The sequence below is a fragment of the Bubalus bubalis genome, chromosome 17, assembly GCF_019923935.1.
Source record: "Bubalus bubalis isolate 160015118507 breed Murrah chromosome 17, NDDB_SH_1, whole genome shotgun sequence".
NCBI classification, from domain to species: domain Eukaryota; kingdom Metazoa; phylum Chordata; class Mammalia; order Artiodactyla; family Bovidae; genus Bubalus; species Bubalus bubalis.
Window position 1 is genome coordinate 11627551 of NC_059173.1, and position 20023 is coordinate 11647573.

General features: G+C 50.2%; 1 protein-coding gene across 5 annotated transcripts; it reads left to right on the forward strand.

Annotated features, from left to right (window-relative positions):
* The first annotated feature begins 1417 nt into the window (after positions 1-1417).
* On the forward strand, positions 1418-14471 carry SDSL (serine dehydratase like). Of its 5 annotated transcripts, none has more exons than XM_044930122.2 (10): positions 1684-1796; positions 2370-2475; positions 2637-2774; positions 6954-7148; positions 7436-7475; positions 8180-8319; positions 9820-9908; positions 10771-10998; positions 12971-13095; positions 14060-14471. In XM_044930122.2, the coding sequence occupies exons 4-10, from the start codon at positions 6975-6977 to the stop codon at positions 14251-14253; spliced, it is 990 nt and encodes a 329-aa protein (XP_044786057.2). In that variant the 5' UTR covers positions 1684-1796; positions 2370-2475; positions 2637-2774; positions 6954-6974; the 3' UTR covers positions 14254-14471. The 5 variants fall into 5 exon arrangements, with proteins under 5 accessions (XP_044786059.2, XP_025123357.2, XP_044786058.2 ...); XM_044930121.2 differs by having other exon boundaries at positions 2370-2458; XM_025267572.3 differs by lacking the exons at positions 1684-1796; positions 2637-2774 and adding an exon at positions 1423-1552.
* The last annotated feature ends 5552 nt before the right edge of the window (positions 14472-20023 follow it).

Here is a 20023-nt window from a genome sequence, read left to right on the forward strand (position 1 = left end):
AAAAGACCCTCTCTCCTTAGAAGAAAAGCTATGACAAAACTAGACAGCGTATTGAAAATCAGAGACATTGCTTTGTCAACAAAGGTCAAAGTTATGGTTTTTCCAGTAGTCATGTATGGATGTGAGAGTTGGACCATAAAGAAGGCTGAGCACTGAAGAACTGATGCCTTCATATTGCTGGAGAAGACTCTTGAGAGTCCCTTGGACTGCAAGGAGATTAAACCAGTCAATCCTAGAGGAACTCAACCCTGAATATTCATTGGAAGGATTGTCGTTGAAGCTGAAGCTCCCATACTCTGGCCACCTGATTCGAAGAGCCAGCTCATAAGAAAAGACCCTGATGCTGGGAAAGATTGAGGTTGGGGGGACAAGGGGACAACAGAGGATGAGCTGGTTGGATGATGTCACCGACTCGATGGACATGTGTTGGAGCAAACTCTAGGAGAGAGTGAAGGACAGGGAAGCCTGGTGTGCTGCAGTCCGTGGGATCACAGAGAGTCAGACATGGCTTAGCGACTGAACAGTAACAACACTTGAGAAAACAAGGCACAGAGAAGTTAAGCAACTTACCCAAAGTTACACAGCCAGTAAGTGCAAAGCTGGTATTTGTACTAGAGCCTGGCTTCAAGGTCTGTGTTCTAATTGTTACTGCCTCTTCATGCCACAAACTTACTGCTACTACTTCATATTTTTTAAAACAACAAGCTCTATTTTAAAACTTTAATACCTGTCTTAGCTTCTTTCTAAGCAATAATATCCATAAAATTCTGGATATTATCTTATGCACACAGACACAGAGGATATAAATACTCAACTATTAAAATAAACTTTGAGAGGGAACTAAGACCCCACATGCTGCAGGGGAACTAAGCCCTTATACCACAACTAGAAAGTCCACACACCCAGATGAAGAGGCAGTGGAGCCGAACAAACAAACAAAACAAACAAAAACCTATGGGAATCTCTTGTTGACACAGAAGGGCTGGCATACAGTGGACCTGCAGTACATGTGGCTGTCATGCTTCTTGTCTGAGCGTGTGTGCTAAGGCCCCCTCCTCCAGGGAGTCCTCCCTGGTCACACCCCACCCTCAGCTGCCCTTTGGGGATCTTCTGTTCTGTGTCCTCTTAGGGGATGTTAGGGTTGTCACTGAATTGGTATCTTCCGCTCCCCTAAGGCTGGGGGCCACCTCAGGGCATAAATTAGGTTTTACCACCTCCGTGTCCCCAGTTCCCCTTCCAGGACAGGACATCTGACAAGGATGGCATGTGCTTAGTGTGAGGAGGCAATGAAATTGCTAAAGTCCTTATCAAGAATCATGACCAAACAGTTCCCTTTGACTCAAAGGGCCTGGGAGTTAATCATCAAGTCCGGGAAGTGAGCTACGTGCTTCCTGGACCTCACGTCCAGTCTGACATACAGGGGAACTGAGCCTTCCCGCCTCCCACCCACCACCCCATGGATGTGACCAGCTCAGAATCACCCAATGAGATGGCAATAGAGACAAGACAGAAATCTGATCGTGCCATCCCCCTGCCTAATGCAGTGCCCCAGGTGAGGTCCACACCATGCCCTGGTAGGGGAATCCTGTGGGCTCTGGTCCCTGCCCGCCTCTCCAGCCCCAGACCCACTTCCTCTCCCGCCCTTGCCTTTTCGGTACCAGCCCTACTGCGCACATCTGTTCCTGGAACACCCCATTTTTTTTAGTTCCTGACTTTTGCTTTCTGTGTTCCTGACTCCTGGTTTCACTGAGTCTCCTCTTCCAGGAAGCCTTCCCAGCCTCCTGGGGCCAGGCGAGGTACCTGCTCTGGGCACCCACAGCCCTGGCCCTCCCCGCTTCCTGCCAACATCTGACAGCACTGATCACAACTGCTCTTCAGTGGTCCCCTGGGGCTTACTTATTTTGTTTGGCTGCATCGGGTCTTAGCTGCATTATGCAAGATCTTTGGTTTTGGTCCAAGGCCTCTCTAATTCTGGCACACTGGCTCCAGAGTGCGCAGACTTAGTAGCTGCAATGAGGCAACTACTTACTTCCCTGATCAGGATCGAACCCTTGTCCCCTGCATGGCAAGGCAGATTCTTAACCACTGGACCACCAGGGAAGTCCCCCTTTGGGGCTTCTTGAGGGCAGGGGACATGCTGTCTTGTTTGAGGCTAATGGTCCCAGGGCTTGAACTAGAGTCAGTCTCCGATAAATATTCTTGGAATGAATGAATTGATTGTCAGAGTTATTCATTTGAACAATAAATAATTGTTTGAGTCCCAAAGTTGGGCATAAAATATCAGAGATGAGGAGGAACTTCAGAAGGAAACATGACTTTCTCATGTGACACATAATAATTGTTTCTTTATCCTTGTTTTCTCTTCTCAGATTTAAGCTGACCTTGACAGTGGTCCAGGGGAAGTGGCTTGGCATTTGGGACAAGCACTGGACTTGGAGGTGTCTGTGTCACAGCAGAGGTGATCCAGAGGGAGGGGTAAGGGGTGACCCTTGCTGGCTGGGTGGCCTTGGCCAAGTGAATTCCCATTTCTGGGCCTCAGTTTTTTTTTTATCTGTAAAATGGGGCCAGGTCATCACATGTCTGGGACAGCAAACCGAGAAGCAGTGAAGGCTGATCTTGTCCCCTTTTTCCTCCAGTGGAGAGCTATCCCTTTAACCACGGGGGGAGGGGCCAAGGCCACAGGAGGCTGCAGGGAGTTGGCACAGCTGGTGCCCAGGAAGGCTGGTGGGCAGCGGACTGGCCCTGAGCTGGTCTGAGAACTGTTGGGAAGGAAGGTAAGTGGGTCTGGGCCCAAGTAGGGCCCTGGGACTCTGTGTGCATTTGTGAATGTGAGTAGAGGTTTGTTTGGAAGGTTCTGGAGCCAAGTCCCAGCTGGTTGGACAGAAAGTGGGAGAGTGAGGCTGTCCGAAGTCCTCCCATAGGTTCAGCTCTGGGCGCCTGTGGCCTGTCTGCCTTGCAGCAGAAGGCTGGGGGCCCAGGACCTTGAAGATTGGGGAGCCCACCCCTGCTCCCAGGGTGGTGGGGCTGGGCATTGTGGAACTAAGAGGTCGCTGAGGTTCCCAACCCTGGCGTCAAGGATTTGGCTGCAGAGTGTCGCGGGTGGCCTCTGGAGAAAAGCTGAAGGACAAAGGAGGTGGAAAAGGCAGTTAGCTGGTCTTTATCCAAATGCATAGATGTAGCAGGTGCCCTCATGGGCCTCTGGGCTTGATAAGGCTGTTAGCAACTTGGGACTCATTCATTTAACTGATGCCTGCTGTTCTTTTCTGGGCAGTCTAACCAAGAGGGCTGAGGGGAGCCTGAGGACTGAACCAGCAGCATTTGCTTCTAAAGACAACCAGTGGTCAAGTGCTAAATGCTCACATCTTTCATCATAATAATAATGCTACTATAAAAGAGAAAGTACAGCATGGCGGGGAAGGGCACAGATGCCAACTTGTACTGCCTGACTTGGAATCCTGGCCATGCCATTTCTAGCTGTGCGACCTTGGGCCAGTTATTAATACTTAACCTCTCTGAGCCTCAGTTTCATTGTCTATAAAGTGGAGTTAATAATTGAACCTATCTCAGGGTTGTTGTAATTATTATAAGGTGCTTGGCATAGTGCCTGGCTCACAGTAATTCCCATATAACTATTAGCTGTTATTGTGCGTGAGGCAGAGTTGATGTCTTTACTATTTAATATAAGGCCTCGCTTAATCCTCACAGTGGTCCTGTGATGCCCAAGTTCTTCTCCCAGTTTGTTGTGTGGTTAGTTCAGTCTCACTTTTTTAGGGTTCAGGTTTAAAAACATTTTTTTAAATTAACTTATTTATTTGGCTGCACCGGGTCTTAGCTGCGGCATGTGGGATCTTCATTATCCCCAGATAAGACTATAAAGTCCCCTCCAAGAGTAGATGTCTGTCTTGTTCACCATGGTACCCCCAGTTCCTAGGTCCGGGCTTTGTAAACATTCTAGAGTAAGGATGAGCATATTAGCATCGTTAGAGGATCCCAAGGAGATGACACCTCCAAAAGACTCAGCCAATTTCTGGCACATAATAGGGACTCAACGAAGAATATCTGTTATTATTATTGCGCTGGGCCGCTCAGTCATATCTGACTCTTTGTGACCCCATGGACTGTAGCCTGCCAGGCTCCTCTGTTCATGGGATTCTCCAGGCAAGAATACTGGAGTGGTTAAATCTGCACTCTAACCTGTGAATTGGGATGTTATTATTCCCATTTTAGAAGGGAAAACAGGCACAGAGAGGTTGAGACACTTGCCTGTGTCACACAGCCAGGACGTCATAGCTAGTTTCTAACTTTGCCCTCTGATTGATCCCAAAACTCAAATTCTTGGGCTCTGGAACCAAGGTGAAGCCAGGGCTGGGTCTGCTGGTTGGGTGACCCACAGGCTGCTCTCCCCCAGTGCCATGAATTTTCCTGGATGGAGCTGGGTGGAAGTGTTTCAGGCTTTTCTCTGCCTGGGGAATCTCAGGGCCATCCCAGCAAGGACTCCGAGTCAAATCCAGGGATAAGAGACCTGGAACCCTCTGATGTGGGGAGCCCAGCCCTGACTTAGTAAGTGTGGACTAGAGGCTTTGAGCTGGTGGTAGCTGATGGAGGTTGATGCGCTCCTCCTAGTGGCAAGTAGTGGAACTTCAAAGGGGCGGCCCAACGCTTTTCCCTCCCAAAGGAAAAACAAAAGGGACACAGCGTTTGCTCCTTAAAAAACAAAACAAAACAAAACAAAACCCCTTCTACTTTCCCTCCCTTCTAATATCCTCCCTCTCTGCTTCTTGCCCTTTCACAATGGTTCATTCACTCACTCACTCACCCGCGTCTTAGCTTCAAATCTCCCAGCGGCTTCCCATAGCAGTAGAAATAGAATAATATCCCAACGCCTCACTGTGGGCTGGAACGCCCTCCCCAACATCCCGGCTCACCTCTCCTTGTTCAGTCCCTCGGTCTTGCCTGACTCTTTGTGACCCCTTGGACAGTAGCACACCAGGCTTCCCTGTCCTCCATTATCTCCTAGAATTTGCTCAAACTCATGTCCATTGAGTCAGTGATGCCATCCAACCATCTCATTCTCTGCCACTCCCTTCTCCTCCTGCCTTCAATCTTTCCCAGCATCAGGGTCTTCTCTGATGTGTCAGCTCTTTGCATCAGGTGGCCAAATTATTGGAGCTTCAGCTTCAGCATCAGTCCTTCCAATGAATATTCAGGGCTGATTTCCTTTAAGATAAACCGGTTTGATCTCCTTGCAGTCCAAAGGATTTCTCAAGACTCTTCTCCAGCACCACAATTTAAAGCATCAGTGCTTTGGTGCTCAGCCTTCTTTAGGGTCCAGCTCTCACAAGACTAAGCACCTTTTTTGCTTGCCTCATACTCTCACCTCTACCCAGTCCCTTGTCTCATCAGTGCCAGGAACACTCGAAGTTCATCTCCTTCAAGTGGTGGTTCCATCTGCTGTTCCCTCTGCAGGAGTGCTTTTCCCTTGCTTCTCTCTGTGTTCATCTCAAAGTTTCCTCTTTGTTGTTGTTTAGTTGCTAAGTCGTGTCTGACTCTGCGACCCCAAGGTCTGTAGCCCGCCAGGCTCCTCTGTCCATGGGATTTCCCAGGCAAGAATACTGGAGTGGGTTGCCATATCCTTCTCCAGGGGATATTCCTGACCCAGGGATCGAACCCACGTCTCCTGCATTAGCAGGTGGATTCTTTACCACTGAGCCACCAGGGAAGCCCTCCCGCTTTGAGAAGCTGCAGATCAAAAGGAAATTAAATCTCTTGACCAACCAAAATGCACAGCTCCCTTCTGCAACCCGATTCAAACTGTTAAAAACCTTAAACTGTCAAGATCTGCAAAACCGACCGTTAATCACATTTAGTGAGACGATTGGAATTTTGAACACTTAGCAGATATTTGATGATGTTAAGAAATTATTGTTAATATTTTTAGATGTGATAATGGTATTGTGATTACATTTTTAAAAATGAACATCACTGAGGTCTAATTTCCATGAAATAAAATTAGCTTACTCAAGGTTAGAATTTGAAGAGTTTGAACAAATGTATACTGCTCTGAAACTGTGGCTACAATGTTTAAAAAGAGTTCTTTAATTTTATAGCTACATGCTGAAATATTTACAGATCAAATAATATGGGAGGAAAATATAATAATAAAGATAGAAAAAATAATAATACGGGAAGGGGGATGGGTACAGATATGGAACAAACAAGCCAGGCATGAGCTGATGACCATTGAAGCTGAATGGAGGCTACATCAGATGGTTCCTGACACTTTTGCTGTGTTTAAATTTTCCATAGTACAAGTTTTTAATTTTTTTTCCCCAAGGTATATGGGCTTTTTGTTCACCAACCAGTGGTAGAACCTGTGTTCCCTACATTGGAAGTGCAGAGTCCCACCAGGGAAGTCCCCCTTAATACAAATTTTTTTTTTTAAGTTTCTTTCCTGGGAGAGGGTCTTTCCTGACTACCCTTGATAAAATAGTACCTTCCCCACTAGGTCACTCCTGGTTGCAATTCTTTGATTCTGTCTCCCCAACTAAAACATGGGGCTGCCTCTGACCTGTCCACGCCTGGGTCCCTAAACCTGAAACTGCCTGGCAGACAGTAGGTGCTCAGGAATGGGTTTTTTTTTTAATCAATGAATGATGACTGCATGAATTCTCCCAACCTCATTCATTCATCACCGCTATTGGCCATGTTCTCCATTCCTGCGCTGTAGCATCCACATTAACAGAAGAAAAGTGCCCTTAGTACAAATCTCCTTGACCGGATGGTCAGACTGAGGCCCAGAGAGGTGCAGATACTTGCCCGGAGCCTCACAGCTTGGCAGCCACCTGGGATGAAGGGAGCCAAGCCAAGGGGCTTCTCCCTCCCCCTCCCCGGCCCTAGTTAGAGGGACTCTGGGCTGGAGCCGGCTGGGCTGTGACGCTCGTGCCCTACTGCAGGCCCTCCAGGTGGTTGCCGAGATGAAGAGCCCTCTGGAGGAACGTGCCGAGGGTGAGCCCTTCCACGTCGTCACGCCTCTGCTGGAGAGCTGGGCGCTGTCCCAGGTGGCCGGCATGCCTGTCTTCCTCAAGTATGAGAATGTGCAGCCGACGGGCTCCTTCAAGATTCGCGGTATCGGGCATTTCTGCCAAGAGGTGAGGGCAGGAGGGGAGGAGTGAGGTTGTAGAGCTGGGAAGGGAGTGCTGTGGGCAGGATGAGGAATGGGGAGAGTTGGAGTATGATGTGGTATGCTGCGCTGTGCTTAGTCGCTCCGACTCTTTGCAACCCCATGGACTGTAGCCTGCCAGGCTCCTCTGTCCATGGAATTCTCCAGGCAAGAATACTGGAGTGGGATATGATGAGGAGAGTTTAACTCCATCCCCCCCAGGGCTCCAGGACACCTGCTCGGGTCAGCCCCCGCCCACGTTCCTTGTCTTCCTAGGTGGCCAAAAAGGGATGCAGACACCTGGTGTGTTCCTCAGGTGAGCCTGCCCCCTTTCTACTTCGTGAGGGTCCTCGGGGGCTGGGTGTGGTGGAGGAGGAGGAGGAGGAGTTGGAGCTGCAGGAGGTGTCCAGGGCTTGGCCTCTTCTTAAAGGTCCAGTCTTATCAAGGTCATGGCAGATGGCTGCTTTGTATGTCCTGCTTCCTTCCCATCATTCAAGCCCCGTGGTAGAAAGTGATGGAAACCCAGTTCATACAGGTTTAAATTACAGACTCCAAGAATCTAAGAATTCTTGGGAAAATGGGTTTCAGGCACAGCTGGACCCAGGTGGTCTCCTCTGTATCTCTCCTTTTATTGGTTTGCCTTCTCTTTACACTAACTCTTCTCTCATATAGACTGCCTGATGGCCATCGGGAGTTTTAGGCTTGCCTCCTGCCATCCTGCCAACTGTAGTGAAAGGGGAAGACCCCCTCCCCATGGTCTCCTCGATCTGTGAATTGGTCTTTTAGGCCCAGCTTGTATCACGCACTCGTCCCTGAAGGAATCATGGTTCAGGTGTTTGAGTTCTCTGATTGGCTCCACCTAGATCACGTGTCCACCTCTGGGGCCAATGAGGGGGCATATAAGCGTAGGGAGGGAGTGACTCCCAAAGGATAATGGGGGTGGGTGCGGGCGGGCAGGAGAATAGTGTGTCAATAGACTGATGCAACTGCCCACAGCACCCTCTTCTACTGCCTCCGCAGGGGGTAATGCGGGCATCGCAGCTGCTTATGCTGCCAGGAAGCTGCGCATCCCAGCCACCATTGTGCTCCCCGAGGGCACCTCTGTGAAGGTGGTGAAGAGGCTGCAGGGGGAGGGGGCCGAAGTTCAGCTGACTGGAAAGGTAAGGACCCCAAGAAGGACAAAGCAGCTGGAGGGGCTGTTCCTCCTTAACCCCTCCCTCGCCCCTGAGAGACTCTGTCTCTTTTTCCTTTTGGTGAACTATGCCTGGGACCCAGTCATCCCTTAGGATGGCTGAGCTCAGGGGTGAGTGAGACGTGATGTATATTAAGGGCTAAGATCAGTCGACTTGTCTCTCTCCACTTGACGAAGATTTCCTGTGTGAACCCAGGAGAAACAGGAAGCTGGTGATTAACAGGATAGTATCTGTCTCCCTGTGTGTGTGTGCGCGTGTGTGCTCAGTCACGTCCAACTCTTTGCAACCCCATGGACCGTAGCCCACCAGGCTCCTCTGTCCATGGAATTTTCCAGGCAAGAATACTGGAGTGGGTTGCCATTTCATACTCCATCTCTCTCCCTTCCTCCTCACTAACCCTTGGTATTACTCACTATACATTTTTACCATTCAAAAAGACAAGAAAATGTAAAGATCACGATAGCATCATCCCCCACTCTGAGTCTATCTGCTATGAAAGGATATCATCTGATGAGGACGTCACTGGCTCACTTTGTTACTAAAGAAACAGACTTAACATATAACCCTTCTCCTTTCCTGGGAAGAAGGGGAAAAAAAAAAAAATCTATCCATCCATCCAGCTGGCTGTCATCCCTAGAAAACAGGTTTTATCTTTAATTAAGTAATAATTAACAATTAATTATTGGGCTTCCCTTGTGGCTCAGATGGTAAAGAAACTGCCTGCAATGCGGGAGACTCAGGTTTGATCCCTGGATTGGGAACCTAGGAGAAGGAAATGGCAACCCACTCCAGTATTCTTGCCTAAAGAATTCCATGGACAGAGGACCCTGATGGGCTATAGTTCTTGGGGTCTCAAACAGACTTTATCATTAATTAATTAATAATTGGTGGTGGTGGTTTAGTAGCTGAGTCATGTCCAACTCTTGCGATCCCTTGGCCTGTAGCCCGCCAGGCTCCTGTGTCCATGGGGATTCTCCAGGCAAGAATACTGGAGTGGGTTGCCATTTCCTTCTCCAGGGGATTTTCCCAACTCAGGAACTGAACCCAAGTCTCTTTCATTGCAGGCAGATTCTTTACAGAATGAGCTAGCAATTAATTAATTATTAAGGTTTTCCCCCACAACATGTGGGATTTTAGTTTCCTGACCAGGGATCGAACCCACACCCCCTGCATTGGAAGCTCAGAGTCCCCTCTTCCCAGCACCACAGGCTTGTGGGCTTCATTCTTATCCAGCCTGGCAGCTGAACGTGTCCCACCTGAATTGTGGGAATCACGTGGCATCCTTTTCTCCACGCGGAAGCTCTGCCGTTGTCCCAGGAGGCTGTTGGGTCCACACCAGCTCTGGTCTCACCCTTGGGGGTCTCCCCAGTCAATTAGGCCCTGCAGTCATCCAGGAGACCTCAGGCACTGCTCCAACCTCTGTAGCTGTCTAATTCCTGTCTTCTGAAGGTCTTGGTTTCTCTTTAGATCTGGGACGAGGCCAATCTGAGGGCGCAAGAGTTGGCCAAGAATGACGGCTGGGTGAACGTCCCTCCGTTTGACCACCCCCTGATATGGTAAGGCTAGTGTCCCTTCCCCTATGGAGCTCAGTGCTGGGAGACCCTCATTGAGTCAGGGTCCTCCCATTGGACAGAAGGGAAAATTGAGCTCCAGAGAAGAGAAGAGGCTTGGAAGTCAGGCACATGGAGGTCCAGACCCCACCTCTGCCACTCCTGAATTGTATGACCCTGCAAAGCATCTTAGCACCCTGCGCCTCAGTTTCCACATGTATAAGATTGAAATGCTAGGAATAAATCCCCTTGATTAAGTGTGGACTTTGGGACACATTTAATCCATTTAGTCTTTCCCAAGAGAGAGAGATTTTTTTATGCCCATTTCACAGGTGAGGAAACTGAGGCCTGGAGGGGTCAAGAAACTCGCCCAAGATCACACAGCTAGTAAGTGGTGGAGACCTTGGGTCCCAGACCCAGGACGTGAGTTGGCCTGATTCCAAGTGATACAGTGGTCTGCCCTTTCATTTTTGGCCATACCATGTGGCATGCAGGATCTTAGTTCCCAGACCAGGGATCGAACCCATGGCTCCTACAGTGGAAGCGAGGAGTCTTAACTACTAGACCACCAGGGAATTCCCATGCTGGTCAGCTCTTAAGCAGACACACAAATGCTGCCTCTTTCCAAAGTTATGGGATGGATGAAATGGATTGAGAAAGTGCCTGGGAGGCTGACGAAGGGGAGAAAGAATGAGTGAAAGAATGAACTGAGTGGATGGAAGCTGAGTGAACTAAGTGTGGCAGGGTCTCCCCTCCCCCTGCTGTGGACGGGGCGGGGGCTCGCACTGTGGGGGGCTGTGTCCCTGTGAGCCTTGTGGACTGGGCCCGCCCCCAGTCCTGCCACCTCTCCCACTCCCTCGTCCCACAGGGAAGGCCACGTGAGCCTGGTGCGGGAGCTGAAGGCAGCACTGGGGACCCCACCAGGTGCCCTGGTGGTGGCAGTCGGGGGCGGAGGTCTCCTGGCTGGGGTGTCAGCTGGTCTGGCAGAGGTGGGCTGGCAACACGTGCCCATAATTGCCATGGAGACCCAAGGGGCACACTGCTTCAACGCGGCCATCAAGGCAGGCAAGCTGGTGACGCTTCCTGGCATCACTAGGTAGGCGTGGGCTGGGGGCATTTGTGGGGTGCTGGGCTGTCCTGGGGCTTCTCAGTCCCAATTAGTGAGGGTGGGGCACTCAAGGGAGTCTCCTTTTATTTTTTTTAATTAAAAAAAATTTTTTTTGGCTGCACCGCGTTGCAAGCGGGATCTTATTTCCCTGACCAGGGACAGAACGTGTGCCTTCTGCAGTGGACGTGCACTGCAATGCTAGTGAAGTCCTTAAGCATTTAATTACCTTTTAATTTTTATTTTCTTTTTTTTGGGCTGTGCCATACGGTATGCAGGACTTTAGTTCCCCGAGCAGGAATGGAACCCATGCCCCTTGCATTGGAAGGGCAGAGTCTTAACCACTGGATCACTAGGGAAGTCCCTCCATGGGGTCTCCTTAATCCTGCATGACGGATCTGTAGGAATTTTTCATTCCCTATTTAAACCCATCAGCGCGTTCCCCAGGCTCTCAGGCTGGAATCAGACCCCTCTGCACTCCACTCCAGCCACTGGCCTGTCTTCCTGTCCCTTGAATGGGCTGGGCACTTTCCGCCCTCCACGCTTTCGCACAGGCTGTGTCCTCTGCCCAGAAGTGCTGGGGTTCCGTCGTCTTCTTCTGGTTGGTTTCTCTGCCCCAGAGAGAGTCTCCCCTCAACCCTGTTGTTGGAGGTTTTCCTCCCAAGTCCTCCCTCATGGCATCTTCCTACAGTGGGTATTTACTTACTTATCCTTGTGTTTCCTTATTCACTGTGGTCTCTGCTCCCAGACTTGGTTCTGGATAAGAGCAATAACCATAATCGCGACTAACACTTTTATAGAACTCACTGTCTGGAAGGCTCTCTTCTAAGCACTGGAAATGCTTTAACTCATTCTCCACGACAACCTCGTGAACCAGCTCTTCTTCTTCATCTTATTTTGGCCTTGCCGCATGTGGGATCTTAGTTCCCCAACCAGGAGCTGAACCCATGTCCCCTGCAGAGGAAGCTTAGAGTCTTAACCATTGGATTTCCAGGGAAGTGCCCCCAGCTATTACTATTATCTCCGTTTTTCAGATGAGGAAACTGAGGCTCAGAGAGGCAAAGTGACTTTCCCAAGGTCACACAGCTAGTTTAGAACCCAGGCTTGAAACCAGGCAGCCTGGCACCAGAGTCCATGCTGTGGGCCACTTAGAACCCAGCGTCAGTTCTGATGAGCTCGGCAAAAGCTCTCCTGGCCCTGAAACACTGCCCAGCTCAGGAAAATACCAGCAGGTAGGCCATCCCAAGCACAGAGGTAAAGAGCATGGACTCTGGAGCCAGACTGCCTGACTCTGAATCCACATTCAGCTGTTGACTAGCTGTGTGTCCTTGAGCAAGTTGCTCAACCTCTCTGAACTTCAGTTTCCTGACCTATAAAATGGGACTCATACATTTCTAACTCCCAAGGGAGATTGTAAGACTTAAAACAGAAAATCCTGGGGACTTCCCTGGTGGCCCAGTGGTTACAACTCTGTGCTTCCACTCCAGGGGTGCGGATTCAATCCCTGGTCAGGGATCTAAGATTCCCACGTGCCAGGCTGTATGGTGCAACCAAAAAATGAAACAAACAAAAGACCCCCCAGGAAAATCCATGCAGCCAGCACCCTGTAAATAGTCAATAAATACAGCTATAGTATAGACACAATAAGTGGTTATGAATGAATACAATGAAAGAATCATTTTCTAGGCTTGGCTTTCTGGGGTCTGTGCAAGAACAGCACAGTCATGGTGGTAGAGTCAGAGGGATGTGTGTTCATCAGCCATTCATGAGACACATAATTTTTGAGTGCTTTCCCTGACTCAGGCACTGCTCTAGACTCTTAAAATGCTGAGTCCTGGGCCTGCAGCAGGATGGGAGGGGTGCCTGGGGCTGGGGAGGGCTGGGGCTGTGCAGGGAGGAGACCTGATTCCCCAACTCTTCTCCACACCCCTGCCTTGCCTGCCCCAACGGCCTGCTCCTGCAGTCTAGCCAAGAGCCTGGGGGCCAGGACAGTGGCTGCACGGGCCCTGGAGTGTACAAAAGAGTTTAGGATCTTCTCTGAGGTGGTGGAGGATGCTGAAGCCGTGAGTGCTGTGCAGCGATTCCTGGGTGAGTGAGCAGTGCCCTCCACCTGGGCTTGGAAGCCCACAAGGTCCCTGGACCCCTTGGAGAGAGTGTGTTTTCTCTCATCCATATCCTCAGTGCCTGTCACAGGGCTGGGTATATAGTAATCATGCAGTAAGTGTACACTGAGTGGATGGAAGGGGTGGGGGTGAAGAAGAAGTGTGTCCTGTCTCTAGCCTCCAGATTTCTGTACATACTCTTCTTCCCTCTGGCTGCCCATCCTGGCCCTGCTGCCTGTTGGTTTCATGTAACTAAAGGGCTACTCAGCCCATCATGGCACCTCCTCCAGGAAGCCTCCTCTGATTTCCCACCCCCACCCCAGTGGGGCTGAAGACTTCCTGTGCACCAGTCCACCATTCTTACAAGTGCCAGATTCTTATTCACCTACATCACTAGACTGTGAACTCTATGAGGGTGAGAGTTGGTATGTCTTGCTCACTGTTGTGTTCCCCAGGGCCTGGCAGGGAGGGGGTGCTCAATAAATATTTGTTGAATGAATGGATGAATGTATGAGTGAGTGGAAAGGTGGATAATGAATAGGTAGATGGGTGGCTGGCTGGTTGGATGGATTGATGGGCAGTGGATTGACAAATGACATAGAAATGGATGGATGGATGGGTGAACACATTGATTAATGGATACATTGATGGATGGACAGTCAAATGATAGATGAATGGATGGATGGATGGATGATACAATGATGGATAGATACACTGATAGATGGACAGACAGACAGTCTAATGATGGATGGATGGAGGGATGAAAGGCGGATGGATGGAGGGACAGATGGTCAGATTGATGGATGGACAGAGGGTCAGACAAATGATAGGTTGTGAGATGGATGCCTGGATGGTTGGCTTCATGGAACTGCATTGCCCAGAGCCTGCTGAGCACTAACTGGTTTTCCCTCCCTTTCCTCCCCTCCACCCCAATCCCCCTCTCTGGGCAGATGATGAACGAACACTGGTGGAGCCTGCCTGCGGGGCAGCCTTAGCTGCCATCTACTCAGGCCTCCTGGGGAAGCTCCAGGCTGAGGGCCACCTGTGCCCTTCCCCAGCCTCAGTCGTGGTCATCGTGTGCGGAGGCAACAGCATCGATAGTGGAGAGCTACAGGCTCTGAAAGCCCAGCTCGGCCAGGATTAAGGGCTCCTGGTTTGGGAGGGCTGGCTGGGTTCCAGCGATCCCCAAGAGGCTCCTGGACACCCATATAGCTGGTTGAGGGGCCTCTGGGCTCATGGAAGGTGGTAGAAGCCGCCCTGTGCTGCTGTGCTGGCAGCCTCCTGCAGGAAGCCCACCTGAACTCATCCCTTTGGCTTCCCTGCAGCTCTGCCCAATAAACCCTTTCTGAGTTGAGTCTGTAACTCCAGCAGGTCCATTTTTTTTTTAACCTCTGTGGACTCAGGGAAGGCACACAGCAACCTTGATGTCAGTGCTCTGATAAAGTGACTCTTTTCATATCCTACAGCTTGGGCAATAAAGCCAAGAATTCAAAACTCGGGTTTCTAAGGGAATCTGGCCATGCTGAGTTCCTTACCAGGCTTCCATTACCTAGGGGACCTGCTCAGGAAGGGGAGGGAACATTCTGTCACTTCTCAGCCCTGGGTCAGTGAGGACAAGTCCACCAATCTTTTTCTTTTTAATATTTTACTCATTTATTTTTGGCTGCGCTGGGTCTTCGTTGCTGTGCATGGGCTTCTCATTGCAGTGGCTTCTCTTGTTGAGGAGCGCGGGCTCTGGAGCCCGTGGGCTCATTAGTTGTAGTGCATGGGCTTAGTTGTCCCGAGGCATTTGGGATCTTAGTTCCCAGACCAGGATCGAACCCATGTCCCCTGTATCGGCAGGTGGGTTCTTAACCACCGAACCACCAGAGAAGTCCCTTCATCAGTCTTTACAAAATACTTGTCATGTGCCAGGACTTCTAAGAGCCTTCTATTCCTTGTCCTTTTTAACATTCACAAAGGCATCATGGATTAGAAACCATTATTATCGTCCGTGTTCTACAGATGGGGACACTGAGACTTGAGAAGGTAACATACCTCGATTAAGGGCACGCAGGCTGCAATGTAGACCAGCCCGCTTCAAATCCGGTGATTTTTCAACATGACTCTGTATTTCTTGGATTTCTGCCTTTTTTTTTTTTTTTTTTTTTTTTGCATGGCGGGCCATTGGAGAAGGAGATATGGCTTCCGGGTGGGTCTGGACACACCTGAAGGTCACAAAGAGGGAGGGGACTGATTCTGGAAATGGGCTCCAGCCGGCCCTGGAAAGGGAGCTCTTTGAAAACAGAGGAAATCAGAATCCTTTGCAGCCACCAGGGGGCAGCAAAGCGTCTCCAATGGGAAGGCAGAGCCTCCAGGCAGGTGAGACCTGTCCCAGGGTCTTCCTTGGCTCCAGCCTGCTAGGGTGTGCTGAAGTCCCAGAGACAGATGGCCCCACGAGGTCTTGGCATGGGGAGAGCCCTATCTGACCCCTCCCAGTGCTGCAGGAAACAAAGCTCAGTGTGGGGGCCACCCTGCGTCACAGCTCAAGGCAGAATCCAGCTCCCTGTTGGGGCTGCATCATGACTGTGTAACCCTGGGCAAGTGGCTTCCCCTCTCTGGGCTTCAGGCTGCCCCTCTATGCTGGAAGAGGCCCACTTGCGGCTTCCCACCTCCTTTCCTTGGGCCAGACTGCTCCCTCCACCAGGTGTCTCCTCCGTTTCTCAAGAGGAGGATTTGAGAGCGGCAGTGGCCTCCTTCTGCCTTGGCTTCACCTTCCCTTTGATCGCAGACATTGACTTTGGTTGCCAGGATGTCCCTCCAGAAGCCTCCAGGATGCCACAGACTTATGTCCTTGTGAGTTACCAGAAGAGACACTGAATGCCCCAGAGCCAGGCTTGAGCCTGAAATTTTTCCTACTCACTATCCTGGTGACCTTGAGTAAATGATGCTCTGGTTTAGTGCCTCAGTGTTCCAATCTGTAAAATGGGTTGTGTGCAGATTATTATGAGAACTCAGCATAAGTAGTCTTTCAGTCATTGCTAGTTTTTACCATCTTCTGAGCGTTCCTCCCCCAACGATGAGGGGTGTGGAGGAATTAGCATTTATTCTTGTGTTGAGCTTGTGTGTATTGTATTGTACTGTGCGCTAGGGGTCTTAGCAGTCATTTCATTTATTTTATTTTTAATTGGAGGATAATTGCTTTACAAGGTTGTGTTGATTTCTCCTGCACAGCAACCTGAATCAGCTGTAAGTATACATATATCCGGGCTTCCCTGGTTACTCACTGGTAAAGAGTCTGCCTACCAATGCAGGAAATGCAGGTTCGATCCCTGGGTCAGGAAGGTCCCCTGGAGAAGGAAATGGCAACTCAATCCAGTATTCTTGCCTGGGAAATGTCATGGACAGAGGAGCCTGGTGGGCTATAGTGCATGGGGTTGCAAAGAGTCGGACATGACTTAGCAACGAAACAACATACATACATCCCCTGCTTCTTGAGCCTACCTCTCACCCCAGTCATTTATTTAACCCCACAATACCCCACGTTGTAGATGCTGTTATTACCTTCATTTTTGCAAATGAGGAAACTGAGGTGCAGAACCATCTAGCATGTATTTCAAGTCACACAGACAAATGGGAAACCTGCTGTGTAAACATCTGGGCTTGTGCCTTTAACCACAACGGCTCTCCCATCTCCTTTCCTTTGCTCGAGCCCTGTTCCCTGCCTGCCATGCCCTTACGCTTCTAAATCCCACACGTTCTTCGAAGCCCAGTGTGAGGGCAGCCTCTTCCCCGAAGCCCCCTGAGGTTGCTTCAGCCAGAGACCATCTCCGCAACCAGGTGAGTCGGCAGGGCCCGTCTCCATCCCAGATGCTCTGTCTCCCAGTCGGGCTCCCGTCCTTGGCTGCACCCTTGGGAGACTTGTCAGCTGCTGTTTACTCCTCTCCTGGTCTCGGCGAGCTGGAGATAAGATGCCGAGGGGTCTGTTGACCCTGTCTGGATAACACACTTCCATTACCTTGGTGTGTGGCCCTTCCTGGTTGACACCCAAGGAATGCCCAGGGCAGGGTGGGGACACGGAGAGAGAGGGGCGTAGATGGTTGAAGCTGAGGTGATGGTGGTTATGACCTGATCCAGCAGAATGGGCATTGGGGCTGAGAGACTCTTGCCATCGCCTCTGCCCTCCTGGGCCACTTGGTTTGGAAAACGGGGAGCCTACGATGAGGGTCCCAGGAGCAGATTTTCTGTGTTGGTCTAGGGCTGCATGGGGAGCAGTGAGCACTGGGTCAGGTGTGTACCTACTGAGATACACATGGGTCCCCATCCCAGCCGGACCCTCTCCGGGGCAAGGGGGGAATGCCCTGGGTTCCTTGCAGGTTCTGTTGGCCAAGGCACCCCCTGTCCCCGCATCAGGTGGACTTTAGAACCCCTGGCTCCAGAGGCCCACCTCCATCTGATCCTCCACTCCACCCCACTCCAGCCGTGAGCCAAGGTGACGCAGAGGGCAGAAATCCAGCCTTTAGCTGGCAAAGGAGGTGTTTTTACCCCAGAGCCGACCCCAGGCATGGCAGGGGCATGGAAAAATGGAAGTGGCTCATAGTGGGAGTGATGGTTGCTGGGGGCTGACAGCTGCCCCGTATCCCAGGAACAGCTGATGGGAGGCTTTGTGTCCAGAGAGGTGTGGGAGGGCTAGAAAAGCCAGCCCCTCTTGCAACCTCAAGGTAAGAGCATCTCTGTGGTCCCATCCACAGAGCAGAGAGCCCCCTGCAATCGGGCTGAGCCTGGACTCCACCGGCACCCTCCCTTCCTCCTGTTCACCTCCTGCCCCCCGCCCTGCTTTTACTCTGAGGGCTCCCTTGATACGTCACGTGCCAGGAACTCCCATCTCAGGCTCTGCTGGTGGAAAACCCAACCTCAGTGGGCTCTCTTTCCCTGGCCCCGTCCCATTGGCTTCTCCCTTCCCCAATGTTTGTGCTTTTTAAACTCCACCAAAAATGTCACGGGCAGGTTTCTTGCCTGGCTTCCAAATTCCCTGATAAATTCCACTGCCTGGGCAACCCCAGGAGAGGTTTTCTGGAGCAAGGAACCCCATAAATCACTCTGCTGCCACTCCGGCGTGGGCAATATCTTATGTAAAAAGGTGTTTCCTGGGAGCGCCACAGGCAGGAGAATCCTATTACAAGCCGCCCCATTAATTATAGAGAGTCAAGTCGACCCTTCGCTGCGATTTTTTATCTTAAGTCCGAAAACTGATTACCTTCACCAATACTTCCCCTTCAAAAAAAAAAAAAAAAACCTTAAAAAATAAATGTTTGAAGAACAAATACCAAAGTTTCTCCTTTTAGGGGAGAACCAACAGAGAGAGAAAGAGAGAAAGAAGTGGGGGAGAGAAAGTGGTGGGAAAGAATTTTTTTTTTCCTCCTTTTAAGGTAAAAGTTACTGAATGCTTGGTGTTTCAATTTCCTGGACGCCTCCACCCCAGGAATTCAGTGCTGTAATTCGTCCCATGTTACATGTGAGGGACACTGAGGCTTGCCTGAAGTTATAGGACCTAGCCCTTTCTTCTGAGGTGGTAAGGTGGATGGAGAATGGGCCAGGCTGGATATTTGAAGACCTGGGTTCAAAACCCACCTCCGCCTCTTAGAAGCTAGGACCCTGGGGCAGATGAATTAACCTCTCTGGCCTCAAAATTCTTCTTCTGCAAAGTGAAGAAGAAAAGCACCCCTTCCAACGCAACGACACGCAACAACCAACACAGAGGGCTGAACACCCTTGCCTGGGTGACTAGCACCCTCCCCGCTGGCCTGCCCGCTGCCAGGCTTGAGACTGCCCTGACTCCCATCCCCAATCTATTCCACACTAGCAGCCAGAATAGTCTTTAAAAAATTAAAAAAAAAAACACTTTTTTTTTTTGGCTGTGCTGGGTCTTCATTGCAGCGAGTAGGCCTCTCTAGTTTTGGCTCGCAGGCTCAGTAGTTGTGGTACAGGGGCTTAGCTGCTCTGTTGGTATCTGGGATCTAAGCTTTCTGACCAGGGATCGAACCTGTGTCCCCTGCACTGGGAGGCGATTCTTCACCACTGGACCACCAGGGAAGTCCCCAGAATAGTCTTAAGCCCAAGACAGAGTCTTGCTCCTGCTGCTGAAACTCTTCCCTACCCCTGGCTGCGTTTCAGATAAAGGGCTGACCCCTCACCTAGGCCCACCGGGCCCTGTATCGTCTGGTTTTGCAGACTTTTGAGGTCTCCCCCCTAGACTCACCACACTGCAGCTTTTTCTCTTTCTAGAACTCACCAAGCTTGATCCTGTCGCAGGGCTACTGTCTGTGTTCTTCCCTTTGCCTGTCACACTCTTCCAGATCCAGCCAAGTCGGCAACTTCTCATTCTGGACTCTGGCATCACCTCCTCAGGGAGCCCTCTGACCCACCGCCTGACACTCAGGGCCAGGACGAGGGAGAGGTGAGGGAGGCACTAACTTTTGGAGCAAAATGTAACGGGTGCCACAAAACTTAAATTTTAAAGACAGGAAAAAACCCTCAGAAATAAGAAAAAAGATTGTAATCAAACAACTCTAAAATGAAAAATACATGTAAAACACATTCCTGGTGAATAAAATAGTGACATTTTTACATAAAGATAGGATCTCACCTTGCACTTGGCCATCTCGCCTCACCCGAATGACAGATCTGTCAGACCCTGTCTTTATTTAAAAGTTTACCATTCTGTTCATTATGGATTGCTTTGCATTAGTTTTGAGTTTTCAAAATATTATATGAAATACTGTTTATCTTGATTCCTGAGTTTTGGGTCTGCATGCCCACTACATTTTCACCCAAGTACCCCGCTTGTCTCAACCAAACCTGGCCTGACTGCCTTTTAAAAGATTATTATTATTTTTAATTTTCATCAAATGTAATGTTAATTTTTTTTTTCTCCC

Excerpts from the sequence above, each read along its gene's own strand:
- SDSL (XM_025267572.3), top strand. Across the intron at positions 7,149-7,435 it reads TCGGGCATTTCTGCCAAGAG|GTGGCCAAAAAGGGATGCAG; the intron begins GTGAGGGCAGGA and ends TTGTCTTCCTAG. Across the intron at positions 7,476-8,179 it reads ACACCTGGTGTGTTCCTCAG|GGGGTAATGCGGGCATCGCA; the intron begins GTGAGCCTGCCC and ends CTGCCTCCGCAG.